Source organism: Quercus robur, chromosome 7, assembly GCF_932294415.1.
Source record: "Quercus robur chromosome 7, dhQueRobu3.1, whole genome shotgun sequence".
NCBI classification, from domain to species: Eukaryota; Viridiplantae; Streptophyta; class Magnoliopsida; order Fagales; family Fagaceae; genus Quercus; species Quercus robur.
In genome coordinates, this window is record NC_065540.1 from 17,396,014 (window position 1) to 17,415,361 (window position 19,348).

Below are 19,348 nucleotides of genomic sequence, written 5' to 3' on the forward strand. Positions count from 1 at the left end.
TAATGCCCACACTTTTACGCACGTACAAAAAAGCAATGGTCTCATTTAAAAATGAGCTTTATGGATAAGTCATTTTGAGAATATTTAGGTGGTAGGTTTAATTGATTTGAATGATGTGTTATAAATTTGGAGATCTTAAATTTCATCACCACACTATCGGTTCATGAAATTTCTAAGATATCTCATTGACCGGGAGTGGAATAATAGACTCAAATAAGGGAACACCATTTCCTTTATGAACAAACAGTTGCATGAGACAAATAAATTATTTAGTTTCCCTAAGTCTTTTTTTCATATAGAGTTCATGCTCAATTCACAAAACTCTTATTTTTGTAAGGTTTGAGAGAGATGATTGATAAGCCATCTTATCTCCAATTTTTTTTTTAAGTTGATTCCTGAACTCAAAACCGTCAAACCTACGAGGCTGCAGCCTATTGTGTTGGGTGAAAGATTCTTACCATCACATCAAGCTTGACCTCCCAAGTCCCAACTTTCAGATTACATTCCTAATTTCCACATTCTCCGGGTCCGGGCACTGTAAATCTATTCACAAGTGCAGAAGTGGAACCTTAAATATATTAGAAAAGTAATGCCAAACGCCAATTTTAGATCATGTATATGTCAGCTAGGCCAACAGGGTTGAAACTAAAAAGCCCTTAACTTTCAGAAGACATTATCAGGAAGAAAAAAAAAACAATTTCATTATTATATTAAACCATCCAAGTTCTAACATTCTAAGTTTCTAACTCATAATATTGCGCACAATAAGACAACAATACTCACTTTTCATTCCTTTTCATAATCGTTACATGTTATATGTGTATACTTATAGCATCTTTAAACTTTACTTGCCAAAAAAGAAGAAGAAAAATATGTAGAAGTAGAAGGGAAATGTGAATAAGAATATATAAAAACCCCTTAAAAATCTTCAAGCATTTTAATCTGGACTTGCTTCTTTCCACCACGATTACCCTTTGTACCAAGAATGGGCTTGAGCAACATCTTCAGGGCCTTGAGGAAGCCCGAACCACGACGCCCTCGTTCAACTTGCTCTACCAAAGGTGGTGGAGATGAATCTGCTGGTCCAATCGATGGTGCACCAAGTCCAAATCCACCTGCACTTGATGTAAGGCTTCGGCCCAGAACTTGGTTAAGTTGCACCTCAAAGGAGCTTCTTTCAAACCCATCCAACAGCGTGCTTTGTTCATCTCCAAATATCCTAAGAACTACTTCTATTTCATCCATTGCACCCAATTGCTGAGGAAATGTTAACTGTTTATGCTTTGTACACGAGAATATATTATTTGGAAGCTATGTTATGGCTTGGATTGATGTTTTAAGGTAAAGTTTAGGAATCTAAAACTATTAAGAATACATGATAAGTTGTGATTGATGGAGTATAAAGTGGAATACAAAAAAATGGGAAGATGATTTGTATTCGTGTGAGAACACAATCTTTGAAAATTTTTTCATTTAGTCTTCCACCTCATCTTTTAATTAGTGTCGTGTGTCACTCTTCTTTGAAAAGAAAATAATTACTATTCATTTAGCATTTTACCTAAGCAATGGTATTAATTGATTCATGGAATCTTCCACCTAAGAAATGTTTTAAAGACTTATTTAATTTTTATTATTTATTTATATTCAACAATAACAAATTTTCAATATATAGAGTGCCATGTGTCACTCTTCCTTGAAAAGAAAATAGGCACTATTCAGTTAACATTTCACCTATGCAATGGTTTTAATTAATTGATTTATTTGAAGCAAAAAAAAAAAAAATTGATTTATTGAGCCTTTCCTAATAAAGATTTTAATGAATTATTTAAATTTTATCATTTATTTATATTCAGCAATAAAAAAAAAATTATTTGCTAAGTATTTAAATTTAATAAAAATTCTGTGCAACCATTAGTAGGATATTTATATACCTTTTGTAGCCCAAAAATAATAACCAAATCATGTTGATCTTTGGGGTGGAGTATTATATCTACCTAATGCTCCACATGAATGTTACAGCCGGAGCCATGAAAGAAGTGCTAAAGGTTACAACTTACAAGCCGTTGATCATGAATGGTACTCATATATTTCTTCTCTAAATTGGATGTAGAAAATCCTTAGTAGTTTCCCCTTCCCAAACACACATATACATATTTTGACTGTGGCACCATCTATATGACACAAGAACTGAGAAATTCAGGTCTTTCTTTAGAGGGTAACTCTCTAAATTTTATCTACCAATTCTTGTACCTGAATCTACTAATTCTCTTATCAATACTACCCGAATTCTTTTCTTCTTGTTTGATAAGTAAACACTCAATTTTATGAACCAAGTGATTCCCACTTGGTAGAAGAGAGTGACAGTGTTGTAAGGACAACTAGCTTACCATGTTGTGTTTTCCTAAAGTGACTTCTGTACCTGTTGCTGAAGAAGAAAGGGCTATTAAGCAAAGTGGATTGAACCGGAGATTGAAGAAGTGTGTGGAGGGTGAAGGATAAAGAGAAGACATCAAATCAGAGAGAGGTGGATAGGCAAACTAGAAATTCAATTTGTATAAAGCATATACTTTCATGGACGCTTTGAAAAGGGGTTGCTGCAATAGGAACATTGAGTCAAAAGCAAGATGGGGCATTGTTTGTCTGTTTTCAAGGACTAACCTATGCCTCTTCGGATAAGAATTTCAACATAAATACAGTACATACACACACAATTGCCTCAGATATGATTTTAAAATACAGTAATTTATGTTGCACACAATTGAGTACATACGCACAGCGAAAACAATTGAAGTGGATTTCACGATTTTAGTTATTTGCACGTAGTATGTGTACGTGCACACTGTGTGCAACATTCATCAAATGAGCTTAAAACTAACTACCCAACCACTGCGTAGCCAGTGCAAACAATTGAAGTCGATTTCACTATTTCAGTTGTTTGCACGAAGTGTGAGTTCTTACACAACCATCACTCCTCTTTAAAGCAAGCTTAGAGCCAACCAGTCAACCATTGCGTAACCCAATACACAGACTAATTTTTAAACTCAAATCCGCTGATGCTACTTTATCGCAATAAGGAGTAAGGTGTAAGGCCCACCCTCTAGTAACCAATGATTACAATGGAGACCAATAGAATCTGTGTTTTCCCAAGTCCCCCAACTTTCAGATACCATTCTTGTGGCTCTGGAAATCTATTTACAAGTGCAGAAGTGGAACCTAGAGCAGAATAGAAAAGTAATTCCAAACTCCATAGATTGTACAAGTTCATAGATCATGTCAATGTCAGCAAGGCCAAGAGGGTAAAAACCAAAAAGCCCTTTGCTTTCAGAAGACACCATGAAATTATAACAGGTAATCAGTATGTCCTGTCATAATGATTGAAATTTTTTGCAAATTAGATTTCTTCACACCCAATTCCATATTATATAAAACCACCCATCATTCTAACTCAAAATATTGCTCATATAAGACAAAAAAAAAAATCACTTTTCATCCCTTTTCTTAATCGTTACATATTATTTGAGTATACTTTTATATCATCTCTAAACTTTACTTACAAAAAAGAAGAAGAAAAATATGTAGAAGGAAAATGTGAATGAGAATTACATAGCTCCTTAAAAATCTTGAAGCATTCAATTCAAACCCGTACGGATCTGCTAAAAGCTTTCCAAGACATGGGATTTCTTGGATCTGGGACTGGGACTGGGACTTCCTTCTTTCTAGCACCACCATTACCCTTTCTACCAAAAATGGGCTTGAGCAACTTCTTCAAGGCCTTTTGAAAGCCCGAACCACGACGCCCTCGTTTCACTTGTGTTTCCAAAGGTGGTGGAACTGAAGCTGGAGCTAGACCAGTTGATCCAACAAATGGTGCTCCAAATCGACCTCCACTTGGTGATGAAAAGCTTCGGCCCAGAATGGCTCGATTGAGTTGCACCTCAAAGGACAGCCTCTCAAACCTGTCCAACAATGTGCTTTGCTCATCTCCAAACTTCCTAAGAACTACTTCTATTTCATCCATTGCACCCACTTGCTCAGGCAATGTGTTTTTTTCCATTGCTTTATACATGAGAATATATGATTAGGAAGCTAAAGCCTAAAAAGGGTTGCACTATTAGCGTTTTTTAGTTATGGGTTGGAAAAGATGTTTTAAGTAAGAGTCTAGAAAAACCAAGCTGATAATTAAGCAATGACATAAAGTGAGTCCTCAATTCATTCAAGGCTTCAAGCAAAGTATCGTAGGGTCAGTGAGGTCAGCCCAACCTGCATGGAAGCTGAAAAGACTGTCAAAACCAATACCCAATTGCCCCAAACGAATTGTTGGTACTTTGTACTCTGCACTACTAATAAATAAGGAAACAGGTTTCACGAAATGGAGTGATGGACCATTGTTCTCGGGAAATAGCCTATCGTTCTTAGTAATCTTGCACTCACTATATAAATATATATATATATATATATTTTTTTTTTTGCTGAATTGCACTCACTATATTCAATTACTAGCACATTGTTACACTTGAATCATTTTTGTTAAAACTATGGGCTTTTTGCAAGTGTCATTTTTTTGTTCTTTGTATGACTGTGAGAATTTGTTTTTTTTAAACGTTTGATTTGAAAGCTTGCAATAAATTAAATGCTCCGTTAGTATTTTTATTGAAAATTAACGGATTTAATCTCATAACATGTTTCTATGGCATCATAAAAAAAAATTCAAAATGTCATTATTACTTTGTGTACATCACATGACCAAATTAATTAAAAAACGGAAAATACTTGTCTCAAACTTAAAATCCAAGGGATTAAATAATTTAAATTAGAAGTTCAAAAACTAAATTGACAGTTACATAAACTTTTGAACACTTCTCAAAAAAAAAAAAAAAAAACTTTTGAACAAGTATATATTATAATTACACATGAAAAAAAAAAAGCTATATCATGGCAGAGTGCCAGCGGGAAGGGAATATCTTTCTCAACCTTTACTAGTGAGTTGATATGGTTTATGGATATGTTGGGTCCATTTTGTATTTGCAGAGTAAAAATAATAATAAGAAGCAATCCCCATAAAAAAAAAAAAAATGAATCAATTCATGTTATTCTTCGAAATATCAAATTGAACATCAGAAGTAGCAAATTTTAATATGATCTACCTAATGCTCCACATGAATTCACAGCCGGAGACAAGAAAGAACTGCTAAAGGCTAGAAGCTATTGCACTTTATTCTCTATTGCACGAAAAAAATTATGTTATACTCCTTAGTGTTGTTGCACTTGAGATCTTTTAGGATCAGGCTTATTTTGGACAAAAGTTGCAAAAGAAATAGTCCTATAAACTTTTGTTTGGATATTCTATTCCATGCTTGTTACATGTGCTACTATAAGCTTGCTTCTCTAAATTGAATGTAGAAAATCCTAAGTAGTTTTCCCTTCTCAAACACACACATACATGCAAACAAATTTTAATGTGCCATACAATATTGTCTTTAATTCAGCCATAAATAATAATTGTATCATGTTTTACCAAATCATAAATAAAATTATGTCACACATTATAAAGGATAAAAAAAAATATAATGTATATGTAATATCCTTTTTCACATCTATATAAAACTCACACACGGAGACTTCACATACATATAAATGTAATATATATATCTCGCACAAGATATCTTCAACATGAGAGTTCCAATTAGTTTAATCGGTGAAAATTCTATCATCAAACAAGAGACTTATATTAAATCATACCTACATATTCGACTTAAGTTCGAATCTTGCATACATCAAAACATAAACCCATTGGCACTTTGACTTGATGATATATAACAAGCAAACTCTATAGGGTTCAAATCCTTCCGTATATATTATTTCCATCTATAGAGTTCAAATAAACAATACTACTTATTTTTCCTTACTCTAAATATTGAGATAGAGTTGAAGTGGGAATTGACCTACATTAGGCCCTAAGGGGCTCTAACCCGTCTTGCAGAAAAAACTTATTATTATTATTTTTCTAAATATGTTAGAGCTGAATTCAGATTGGATTCAAGGAAAATAAAACTTAACCCCCTTATTCCCTCCAAAATCTTTGCCTTCTTACAAATCAATCCAAACAACTATAGTCTACAAATCATTAACCTCCCCTAACTCGAACTCCTTACTTCATCCCTAAGTTGGAGTACCCAAAAGATGGCAAGAGGTCACTGCATGGACCCATAGTGGGCCTCATTTTTGTTAAGTAACCAGCCAATAATAATGCCTTCAAAATAAGGACCCAATTTCCAGGTCCTCCCGCTCAAATCAAATCAATTGCCACCAAAAATAACAACCCAATATCAAACATCAGCCCGGCCCATGTTCACCAATAAACGTGTTTTCTCCGACATGACACACAAATTACATAAATCACACACCAAAAAAAACAAAAATAAAAGACTCGGGAGACTCCGACTCTCTCTCTGTCTCTGGCTGAAGCAAAGACTTTGACAATCCAAATCTCTCTCTGCTAAAATTCTCAACTCTCGTAAACACCAAAACTCCAAATCTCCCAAACCCTTTTGTTTTTCACTTCTATTGTCAAATTCTCGTTTACTCTATTGCTTGATTTCTAAGCTTTTTAGATTCGTGTGTATTATTATATCTTATCAATTTTCAAAATCCACCAACAACAAAAAATCATTTCATTTCGCCCTTTTCTTTATTCTATTATGATTCTCATGGAAACAAAACCCTAGAATAATTCCGTGTCCTTTGTTTCCAAACAAGGACAGTTTGTGAATCTGTGATGGGTAAAAATCCGTTACTGGCAACGTTTTTATTGTTGTTGTTTCTGATTGTTGCCGATGTTTCCGATGCTTCCTTGCTCTTCAAGTTTCGAAAGCTAATCGGTTCTGCTCCTAGCAATTCCACTCCTGTAATCTCTCTCTCTCTCTCTCTCTCTTTGATTTTTGTTTTTTTGGTTTACAAATCAGAGAATAGTTGAAGAAAAAGTGTTTTTTGTTTTTTTTGAAATATAGATTTCGCCGTCGCCGAGTCCGGTTCCTGTGGACAGGAAAGTGGATCGGAATCCAGCTGCTGGTGGATCCCATAACAAGAAGTCGGAGCCTCCGCCACCCGTGGTGCCAGCGCCTTTGGTGGATCCGAATAAGGGTTCGGGTAAGAAAGATAGCGATACGGGTCCTCCCTCCGACCCAAATGTTGAAACGGGTCATAAGGAGAAGAAGGATTTGCAAGTGAAATGTAGTGCGTTGGATAGGACATGCAGGGCCAAACCGAACATGACTGCTTGCATCAAAGATTTTCAACCTGGTATGGTATTTTTTTTTCCCACACTATTGCTGTGTATCATAATTCGTATGGTGTCTTTATTCAAAAAATATAATTCGTATGTTTTTTTACTGCTTAGTATGATTGTGGAACAAATTTATATCTTGCAATCTTATAATTTTGTACTAGAATGTTGTGTTATTTTCGGCGTTTATTCAAGTCGAGGGAATTAAAAAAACGGTAGAGGAAGAACCAAAATAACATTAGTAGAACTTATTAAGAATAGAATGTAGGAAAAGAATAAATGTGGGCAATGCTTACTAATCTGTTAAGGATCCATAGTTGAACCTAAAAACTTGGGATTAAGGTTTGTTGTTGTTGTGGTTGTGTCGTACCATTGCAGAAGATACTAGTATAGTATGGGGGAGTGATTTATTTGAATGTTATGCGTTGTTGGGATTATTGGCATTGGGTGTTTCATGTTGTTGCACAATATACTAATATAGTAGAAGAGGGTCTCATTCTTTAGTTGGATGGTGTTGCATGGGCTGGTGTAGTGGAGAGACTGTAAATCATTTTTTGAACTATTGTGATAAAGGTATAGTATATGTTTTATGGTGTCTAGTATTTGGAGCTTTTAGGATTCAGTGGGTGGCGAGTCTCTTGTTTGGGTTTCAAAATTGGTTCGGGAAGCACTCTTCAGAGTTTTGGAACTTTTGTTTGACTATGTTTGATGTGGCTATTGTGGAAAGACCCAAATGATTGTATTTTTGAAGATAAAGAAAGATCAAAGGCTCAGTTGGAACCATTATTGATTCGAATTCTATTTCACTGGTCTCAAGAATGAGATCTTAGGAATAGCAATTCCCTTCTAGATTTCACAGAATCACTCAACTTTTGTTTATAATTATTTTGTAATTCTTTTATGTTACAATGCACCCATCATCATAAGCATGAAATAATCTAATCTTTAAAAAAAAAAAACAATTACATGTCAAAAAGAAGAAGAAGATAGGATTTGCTTATTGATTTTATGTAATTGAGATTATAGGAAAATGTTTTATTTGTAGGAGAGTGTCAGATTTGAATGTTACGTGTTATTGGGATTATAGGCATTGGTAGCCATCCCGTTATGCAAGGTTATGGTGTAGGGTTTATTTTTGGATGATAAGTGTTATTGAGATTATAGGCAAGTGTTTTGTTCATAGGAGAGTGCCTTATTCAAAAATTATTTATTTATTTTATCAATAAATAACTTTATTAAAAGAAGAAAGCAATCCCAATACACTAGTTGTGTATAGAAGAAAGCGATAGAAAAGCAAAGGGAAAGAAGATACAGAAAGAAAATACAGAAAAACAGCTAAGTAACGTGCAAGGATTCCATGAAGTCTAATAATCCTTGCATGGAAAAAGAAACAAGTGGTGAAATCTGCTCATATATTGACATCCAGGTACAAATACCCCCCCCCCCCCCCCCCCCCCCAACCCCTCTCCTCCCATTGACCCTCAAAGCAGCGAGCGTTACGTTCTCTCCAAATACACCATAAAAGGCATAAAGGAACAGCCTGCCACACCTCCCTTCTGCCCCCCCCCCCCCACCAAATCACCAACACTCTAACAACTCCATCACTGAAGAAGGCATCACACAATAATGCCAATAATCTAGCCATGACACAATGAAGAAACAAGTGGTTATTATCCTTCCCACTATGTTTACACATGTAGCACCACTCAGCAATAAATGACCCCTTCCTCTGTAGGTTTCAGCAGTCAAAATCCTCCCTAATGCCGCACACCAAGAGAAGAAGGCTACTCTAGAAGGGACACAAGATTTCCATATTTTCTTTTCATGGAAATCTGCTCCACCTCCTCTAAGAGTGTTGTAGTAGCTCTTCACTTGGAAACCCAGTCTAGGCAAAGGAATCCACACTATAGTGTCTTCCTCTCCTGGCCTAAATTTTATGCCGTACAATTCCTCCAACAACCGAACCACATCATTTCTCGGCCTTATTCAAATGTTACTTGTTGGTCAAATCATGCAGTTGTATAAGATATTAAACTAGGATTTGATTATGAATGTTTTTATGGTCAAGAAACCTTTCTTGAGGTTAACATTAGTCATACATTAGAATGACGTTTTTTACTGATTAGGAAAAATAAAAGTTAGTCATACATTATTTTTGATATTGTAGAGGTAGTCATCAATAGGGGTAGTCCCAATTGATGAAAAAATGAGGGAGAGTCGCTTGAGATGGTTTGGTCAAGTTCAGAGAAGAGTGATTAATGCATTGGTAAGAAAGAGTGAGTTGATCCAAATGGAGGGAACCAAAGAAGGTAGAGGAAGACCAAAGATAATATTAATAGAAGTGATAAAAAAAGGACTTATCAATTTTTTTTTTAAAAAGGACACTTCAATTAAGGAAGTAACATTCCTTTTGATTTGTTTGTATTTGCTTCAAGTGCAGTGGCTTTACTATTGTAAACACATTGTGCTTTTCTTGTCAATGAAACTTTTATTACCTATCAAAAAAGAATTAAGGAAGTAACATAGACTATGACTTAAATAGAATAAAATTGAGGAAAAGAATACATGTGGCTGACCCTAACTAATCCATTGAGGACCCATAGTATACCCCAAAATTTTGGGACAAAAACTTTTTGTTGGTGTAAAGGGGAGACTAGCGCCCACATGGACTCAAACCTAGACTCACCCACATATGTTTTTGTTGGGGGGGGGGGGGGGGGGGGGCGGGGGGGAGTTGGAGGTTCCATATTTTTATTGCCTTATTTTGTATTTAAAAATTCTGTAAAAGCACAACTGTACCTCGAAAAGGTGAGACTTTAAAAGTTGTACAAACTAAAACCAAAAGATTTTAAGCCAAAACCTAAATATTATATATATATATATGTTGTAGACAGTTGCTCACGATCGGATTCTCACGCTAGATAATCTCATGCTTAGGGGTTGTCCTTTGGTAAATCGGTGTTGTATGTGTTGTTGTGATGGGGAGTCGGTAGACCATCTTCAGCTTCATTGTCCTGTTTCACATACCTTAAGGACCTTCATGCTTCATGCTTTTGGTATTCATTGGGTTATGCCAGGATCGGTGGCGGGATTGTTATCTTCTTGGCATTAGTGGCTTGGGAAGCATAACTCGAATATTTGGAATTTGATTTGAGGGTGCTTAATGTGGATTGTTTGGTTGGAACGAACTTGTCGCTCCTTTGAGAACATGGAGAAGACGTTGGATAAGTTAAAGGTTTTATGCCAGCGCAGTCTTTTTGAGTGGTATCGTTGTTAAGGCTTTACTGATTCTTCGTCTCTTTCAGAGTTTATGTTTTCCCTTAGATTATCTTTCTGATTTCCCACTCTTTTGTTTTGCTGTTTGTTTTTTCTGTTTCTTGTTGTTCATCATCATGAACAACTTGTACTTTTCATTTTTTCTCATTAATAATAGTTCTCTGATTACCTATCAATATATATATATATATATATATAAGTATATATTTCATTAATAAAATTAGAAAACGAAGCTAGCGCTGAGCTAGCACAAAAAAAAAAGTGTACATAGTGTAGAGTTGCAAACAAAAAAATTAAAAAAAGAAACAAAAAATACTATAGAGGATTTGGTGAAGACTCATAGAATCCAGATACTCCAGGAACCTTGCTATAGAGGACATGAGAGACAATGAAGTTCATTCGTATAAAAAACTTGAACATTAAATATTCCAACTTTGCCAAGTTCAACTCCTGCTGTTCAAATCAACAAGCATTCCTTTTTCTCCATAAACACCACATGAGACACAAGGGGATGAATTCTCAAGTCCCCCATTACTTCTCCCATCAAACCTCCCCATCCAAGAAGACAACAGCTCCGGCATAGAGTGAGGCATGACCTAGGATACACCAAATGAGCAAAAGATCATAGACCACAACTCGCTAGCCACAACATGTTAGAAATTAATGATTCACACTCTCTCCATGAATTTTACTCACAAAACATCACTCCAACATAATTATACCATGCTTAGAATCGCCTACATTATACTGTAGTAGAGTGAAGTTTTGGAACCATGTGTGGTGTGGTGATTGTACCCTTAAAGAGGCTTTTCCAGATCTTTACTGCCTTAGCAGGGCAAGGGATTCTTTTGTGGCGGAGGTTATGTTTTGGACTAGTGGGAGGGTTCATTGGAACTTTCAATTTCGTCGTTCACCACAGGATTGGGAGGAAGACTCTTTTGATCGGTTTCTAGCAATTGTTTACTCTTCGAAAGTGCGGGGGGTTGACCCTAACAAGGTTTGTTGGAAGCCCACAGTTAGAGGTTTCTATCTTTCTTTCTACACTTCTACTATTTCCTTCCCTTGGAGGTTGGTGTGGCAATTGAAGGTCCCTCCAAGGGTGGCTTTCTTTTCATGGTCAGCCGCTCTAGGTAAGATTCTTACTACTGATAACCTGCGCAAAAGGAGTATTATTGTCCTTGATTGGTGCTATATGTGTAAGAGGTGTGGGGAGTCGGTGGATTATCTTTTGCTTCATTGCCCCATAATCGGAGGGAAATGAATGCTAGATGCTTTGAGGGATGTGAGAGGTCTTTGCTAGAGATCAAGTCTTTTTTCTTGCATACTCTCCTTGTTTAGAGTGTGGTTTCGTCGCGTTTTTCTTGTTTTTCCCTTCTTGCTTTACTTGATCATTGTAATTTTGGTTCTTGTTTTTTGCCCCCATAGTACATCCCCAATGTACTCGGGTTGGCTACTTTTTTCTATTTAATAAAATTGTTTCGTTAACTATTAAAAAAAAAAAAAAAAAAATTTTGTCCTAGTGCTGCACGTCACGAAAAGAAAGCCACCTTTGGCGACACATGCCCCCCCCCCCCCCCCCCAAAAAACCCCCAAACACGTTGTTATAATAACTCTTCTGTTGATAGCCTTGGTTCTGACATCTGCAAAGGGATCAGTGTAACTTTGGGTGCGTTTGGTTCAACGGAAAGTCAATTCCGAGCGTAAAATGATTTCAGGGGAAATTCTTTTCCTGTAAGGAAAATGAAATCCAGGTGTTTGATTATGTAATGGAAAATAGTCCAGAAAATGATTTTCGGTATTTGGTAACATTCTGAAAATGCTATTTTCCTACAAATTTTTCACATTTTCTCAGCTCCCAAACCTAGTCGGCCATCATCCACCACATAATCAAAATCAAAAAGAAATCAATATCAAAACCATTGAAACCCACAAACCACCATAGCCAACATTCCACCACCCCCAATCGACACCATCAACGCTTAAACTCACCCCCAACCCACCACCACTGAAACCCATGAATCACCCCAACCACCAATCCTCCAAAACCCAAGCAAAAATGTTATTTTACAATAAAATAAAAAAAATTAAGGCAGTGACGGCATGGGTGGAAGAAGGATGGGTCTGATGAGTGAGAGAGAGGACGAAGGTGAAGTAGATGAGAAACTACCTTCACCGGCAGAGGGGCTTGCAGGCACGACGGTGAGGCCATGGGTCGGGGACTGGGATGTGGTGAAATCGGGGTGGGTTTAGCTGGTATCATTGGAGATGGGTTTGAGCACAACGGAGAAGCTGAGGCGGCGCGATCAGATCGGCGATAGGTTTGAGCGGTGTGATCAGACCGGTGGGGCCGTGGGTCGAGGCCTGGATCTGGGCTTCACCGGCGATAGCTCTCTCCGTCCTTCGGCTTGGGCTTGGCGTGAGTGAGGAGAGAAATTTTCTGAGGATGGAAATGGTTTGAAGGTAAAATGAAAGTGTAAAATAATTTACACCTGTGGGGTGGGTATTTTACAGTCAACGGAAATGATTTTCTGTTTGACCAAATTTTTCACGCGCAACCAAACACAACGTAGGGTGTAAATTATTTTCCTGAATCCTTTTTCAGCCGAAACAAAGGCATACAAATGCTCCAATAATTGGGCAATAGATTCCACTTGTCAATCATGTGCAGCACAGATGAACAATGGATTCCCAAAAAAAAACAGTTAGTTCAGAACTCTACATAATTGGCCACCATGGCTTCACCACTCCACACTTTGAGAAATAAATCGGGATATCTTTCCTTATGTTTAGCCTCACCCTGCAACAAGTCATGCCAAAATTGGACTCTAGTACCATCACCAACATCATATTGGATGAACCGTGCAAAACCATCCCACCTTCTTCTAATATACTTCCACTTCTAAAGAAATATATCACAAACTGAAAGAGAAATTGTTTTAAATTGTACAACTCAACTGAGCAATGTCCTAATCTGAACCACATGAGGCGAAAGCCTATTTTATAGTTGTGCTTCTTTTGTATTTGTTTATATGGTTCTTTTAAATAAACACACAAGCTGATGTAGACTACAAAAGGCTCATGAAAAGCAAGTTTAACTGCCGAATATGTTTTTAAACAGGGTTTAATTTTTATTTTGGCCTGATTTTTGAATCATTCATAGGATACAGTGGTTGTGAAGAGCTTACTCCTTTTTTTTCTTTTGTGTGTGTTTGTATCATAAGTAGCTATTTTAATTTTATATATGTGGAATACCCATAAACCATGGCACACATATCTTTTCAAACCTTTTAGCAGTCAATGAATCAAAACCTTTAACTCTACTTTTGTTAGCTTCCCATGAAACCATTTGCTATATTTTTCAATCCCTTCAGCCTTCATCTTTGAGGTCATGAGTTATTGCAGCTAAAATGCTGTAAAATTGAGCCTGTGAGAAACCCTATTTTATTCTTCAACCTTTCAAAACTTCATAAACCATCCTCTTATACTGAACTTTTGCTTTAGGATCCGTTTGGTTGGGGATGGTAAGAGGATAGAAAATGGAGAAATGATAGAAAAGTGAGAGAATAGAAGAGATTTTAGTTTTCTCTCATGGTGTTTGGTTGGAAGCATGAAAAAGTGGAGAGATGGAAAACTCATTTGTTTGGTTTAGAAGAAAAGTTGGACGATAGAAAATGTTGTTTGTATAAATTTACTCCCATGCCCTTATCACATAATATAAGAAATAATTTTTTGTAATCACTAAAAAATATATATATATATATATAATTTTTTTTTTCCATTATATTATATTATATATATTTTGTATTCGAGGTGAAAGCCACCATTTAATTTAGGAAAAAATTCAAAACTGACCCTCTAACTTTCAGTTTTGTCATTTCAGTCCTCTAACTTTCAATTATTGTCAATTCGATACTTCGAAATTTATTATAAATAAAAAAAAATAAAAAAAAAAAGGAGCCAAAACGACATCGTTTTAGCTCAATTAACAACAGCAGAAAACTGAGGTCTAACGGAGTACTGAATTGACAGCAATTGAAAGTTAGAGGACTGAAATAACAAAATTGAAAGTTAGAGAACTGAAATGAAAAACATGTTGACAGATTTAAAAAAACCACTGCATGTTTGATTTAAGAAACACATTGACAGACAAAAATAAAAACCACTGCTTGATTCAACCCAAAATAATAAATAACAAAAAAAGCGGCAGCATTTATGCACAGTAGGTGGGAGGGTTAGTTTTGATGTTTCTCAAAAACCCCTCTCCCCTATTTTCACTCCTCAATTCTCTCCAAATTGGAGAGAGAGGATTTTTGTTGGCAAAAAAAAACAGCAGCGTTAGCGCACAGTAGGTGAGAGGGTTAGTTTCGATGTTTTCTCAAAAACCCCTCACCTCCCCTATTTTCGTACCTCAGATGTCTCCAAATTGGAGAGATAGGATTTTGGTGGGCTTTTCTCTCCTATTTTCCTTTTCCCCTTTTTCATCCCTTTAAAAATCACCCCAACCAAACGGTGCCTTAGTGCTCTTCCTGTCTGTTTTTAACATGCACAAGAATGAGTGGTCATACATGAAGTTATTTTAAAATTCTGCATATCTATAGGTTTAATTGATGACAGTGTTGATGGCTTATTTGAAGTTTTTTTCCCCTTATTTATTTACTTATTTAATTGATGGGTTCATTTGGAGTGCTTAAGATGTGTAATTTATTCTTTCCAAAAAAAAAAAAGTGTCATTATTACATATCTTCTATAAAGCCATATAATCTGATAGATTTTCAAAAAGAAAAATCTGATACATATATTCCCTGCAGTTTTACATAGGACATAATATACGTCATCTTTTGTAAGAGACTTTTTTTCAAATATATTGACTTGCATCTTTTCTGTGAATTTTGTTCTCTCGGTATATCTCGTGTACTGAGACTTTCTTGTTTTAATAAATTTTATAATTTATATAAAAAAAAATGGTCATTTACTTGCATGGCTTGCACCTAACAACAAATAAATCTTAGGAGGGAAATGAAAAAAAAAGGCTAAGCAAGTTTTAAAAGTAACTTCATCTACTGTTTCTTTTTATATATTTATTCAGTTACAGTGTCAATGAGCTCTAACTTAAATGGCATCTCCTTCCCTTGTAAGAGCAAGGTGAAGGGTAAGGTCTTGAGTTCAAGTCCATGGGATGCCATGTAACTTACCATTAAAAAAAAGTATTTATTCAGTTATAGCTCAAAAGCATTAAAGGTTAAGCTAAGAAAAAACAAGGTTTTACTTATCTAAGAAAGGCTAAAAGAGTTTACTGCTCAGTTTTATATGCTGTTTATCGATGCTGGATTTAGAGCTTGATTTTATTGATACATTTCTATCCCTTATATTCTTGAAGAGATGAAAAGTTCTTCATTTAATTTCTCCATCACATAGCAGGGTCCAAAGAACTGGTTGTTATAGTCCAAAATGGTGGAGGGAACATTTTGAAAGTGAACTTTACCGTGGAAAGTGCTATTAAGGAGCTGCAAAAACCCAAAATCCCAAGTGTGGAAATACCCAAAAACCAAAGTGTGGAAATACCCAAAAACCAAAGTGAAATGGTATGGCTCTTATTTCTCTTATTTACGCTGTTATTTTCTATGATCTTGCTAATGTAATGACACTTGTATATTTGTGAATGAGATTTCAATTGAAAGGTTATATTGGGGTGTAAGCTGTAGCCATCAGGAATATCTTCTTCTCTTTCTTTTTCTTGAACAATTTGAAATAAAGATTTGCTTCATGACATACTTATTTGAGTAATAATGACTCTGGAAAAGCGCAATTACCAGAAATACTGCCTATCTTTTGATTCTTTTACCTTAACTTATTGCTAAGATATGCAGGATGGAGGTGGAAAAATTAGGATTAATAGATAAATAGTTCTTTTCTGGCACTTTTTAGCTGAGATCTGCAAGTATGTATCCTGCTTGTTTGGCCAGCTGAGTTAAATAATGTTAAAAACCTCAATTTAGTCTTGTTGTTGGACCTAGATCTTCCCTCCATATGCTAATTGTTTCTAATTAATTCAATTTATTTAAAACTACACTGGACTTTTGTAAACAGAGTTGCCTTGTTTGTTGTGCTTGTTTTTCAGATAAATGTCTCGCTAACTTATGACAGAAGCTACAAAATCATATTACGTACTGGAACTGGTGAATGTGTGCTTCCTGTGCCCCCTCCTGGAGAAGGGAACTCTGTTATGCTTCCTGTGACCCCTCCTGGAGAAGGGAACTCTATTTTTATTCTCCCTTCTTATGACAAGCTGTTGACCCCAGTCAATGGTGCCTACTTCTTGATTCTTACAGTGCTAGTCTTTGGAGGGACATGGGCTTGCTGCAAGTTTCGGAAGAAGAGTTCCCATGGCGGAGTCCCATATCAAGAACTTGAAATGGGTTTGCCAGAAGAATCTGTCTCAGCTATCAATGTGGAAACGGCAGAAGGTTGGGATGAGGGTTGGGATGACGATTGGGATGGAGATAATGCAGTGAAGTCACCAGGAGGCCGGCATGTAGGAAGCATTTCTGCAAATGGCCTTACTTCCAGATCTTCAAACAAAGATGGGTGGGAAAATGACTGGAATGCTTAGTTATTTGACAGCCAAAAAGGGTCAGAGAATAGAATTTTTGCTCAAAGGTAGGTGAGGTAGCAGAGGGTGGACCAAAAGATTAAAACAAAAACACAAACTCAATGTACGACAAATAGGATAACTGAGAAATTGAATATAAAATTTTCTCACTTGTTTTTTTCTGGATCAAAAAGCTTGCTTTTGTTGATAGTTGTCTACTGTCACGTGATAGTTAGATCCCAAAATGAGGTCTGTAAAATTTGTTTTTATTTTATTTTTTTATTGAAGCACAGGATTTACATATTTCTTACCCTTTTTTGCACTTAAAGCTGTACTTTTTGTCTTTATTGTTTTGGGGGTGTAGAATTTAATGGACATAAATGCCTACAAAATGCCAAGATGGTTTTTAGGCTCTGCAATTCTGTAGTAATGATACTTTGCCTTTTATTGTGCTTCCTATGCTCATTCTTGTAAAATCTGAGCATGCATTTACCAATACATGAAGAATTCTCTTATATTTTACGTTTTTATTGGCATTTGGCAGCTTCTATTATTTGGTGCTGCATAATAAAGCTTTAATAACTAATTCTTACATGTAGTGCACCGATTGGTTTAAAGATTTCGATCACATTGGACGAATTCACCTATGATATAAATATACATCCAGTCTGATTTGTATAAAGAGTTGAAGACTCTTCACCTTGGTGTGACTATTTACTAATATATTTTACAGAAAAAAAAAAGGTACAAGTATGCGACTATTCAGGCAATGGGTGCATAGGATTATTGTCCAATACCCTAGGATTGAAGAACCTGAACAAAAGGTCTATATGGTCGTGCGACTCATGCTATGACGAGGAAGATCCGTGAAGTTTTTCTGATGAGAAGTTAACTTTGCTTTTCTTCCCCCTCTCAAAATTATAATGATTTTTCTTTAGGTTTGAGGAAATAATACTTGTTTACCCTACCCTTTGTTTCACTTTAAACAAATAGTACAACTTAGGTTCAGTATCCAGTTGTACTGATTCCAAGCCAAACTTTTAAACATAAACATTCCGTAAAATTGAAAAAAATATATAACTCTTGAAACCAAAAATATATTATACCATATACCAGCAACTCTTGAACACTATCTAACATCGTTTGTTTGAGTAACCAACATGAGAAAAAAAAAAAAAAAAAAACCTGGAGAATAACATATTATCCTTTTATTTTTGTGAAAAATAAAATCCAATTACTTAACGAGATTTGGTTTTGGTAGAGAAATTTTGCAATAATTTTGCAATTAGGGTAGGGAGTTGAATTTTACAAAGAGAAATACTAACGAATGCTCTTAGGGTAATAATTAATAATTCATTTAAAGAAGGTTTTTATAGGAAAAAAAAATTAATGTTTTGACAACTTTTTCTATTTCTCATAAAAGTAGTATTAAAACTTTCCTAAAATAGATTGTTAACCATTACTCTAAAGGTACCTGTTAGCATGACCGTAATAACAACAACAACAATAACAATTATCTATATTTAATATCTAAAAGGTAAAAGCTAAAACCTAACATTTATTTTTTCTACGCTCTTGTTGAGCCACATTAGCGTAGCATTTCAGTCTGATTCAATCCATTCGTTTCGTTTCGGTCTAAAATGGATTGTTAACCATTGTTCTAAGGACACCCGTTAGCATGACCGTAACAACAACAACAACAACAACAATAACAATGTATCTATATTTAATATCTAAAAGGTAAAAGCAAAAATCTAACATTTATTTTTTCTACGTTTTTGTTGAGCCACATCAGCGTAGCATTTCAGTTTAATTCAATCCATTCGTTTTGTTTTGGTCTACATCGGTCCATTTTGTATTTCGGTCTACTTCGGTCAACACCTTTGATACTGCTACACTGCGGTCTATTTGGTCCACTTCAGTCCAAAACCAAAATTACCTTTCTTAAAAAAGAGAAGGAATAGTGCTATGAGTTCAACAATTTTACAACAAAATTTAGGTGACAAACTATTAAGGCCTACTACTGACATTACTTTTTTTGTTCACCTAAATTAGGATGTGAAATTGTAAGAGAAGAAAATCTTCTGAAAATTCAAAGCCATTAGATAACACGATTTTGATTGATAGGAAAGATAAACCGATTTTGATTGATAGAAAAAGAAAGGTTTCAGAATCAGCATAATAGCATATCATGAATATCA

At 35.5% G+C, this 19,348-nt stretch overlaps 1 protein-coding gene across 1 annotated transcript; it reads left to right on the forward strand.

Moving 5' to 3' along the window:
- The first annotated feature begins 6,391 nt into the window (after positions 1-6,391).
- Positions 6,392-17,604, forward strand: LOC126692556 (uncharacterized). Its single transcript, XM_050388191.1, has 4 exons — positions 6,392-6,904; positions 7,008-7,299; positions 15,977-16,140; positions 16,677-17,604. The coding sequence occupies exons 1-4, from the start codon at positions 6,776-6,778 to the stop codon at positions 17,166-17,168; spliced, it is 1,077 nt and encodes a 358-aa protein (XP_050244148.1). The 5' UTR covers positions 6,392-6,775; the 3' UTR covers positions 17,169-17,604.
- Positions 17,605-19,348: the final 1,744 nt, after the last annotated feature.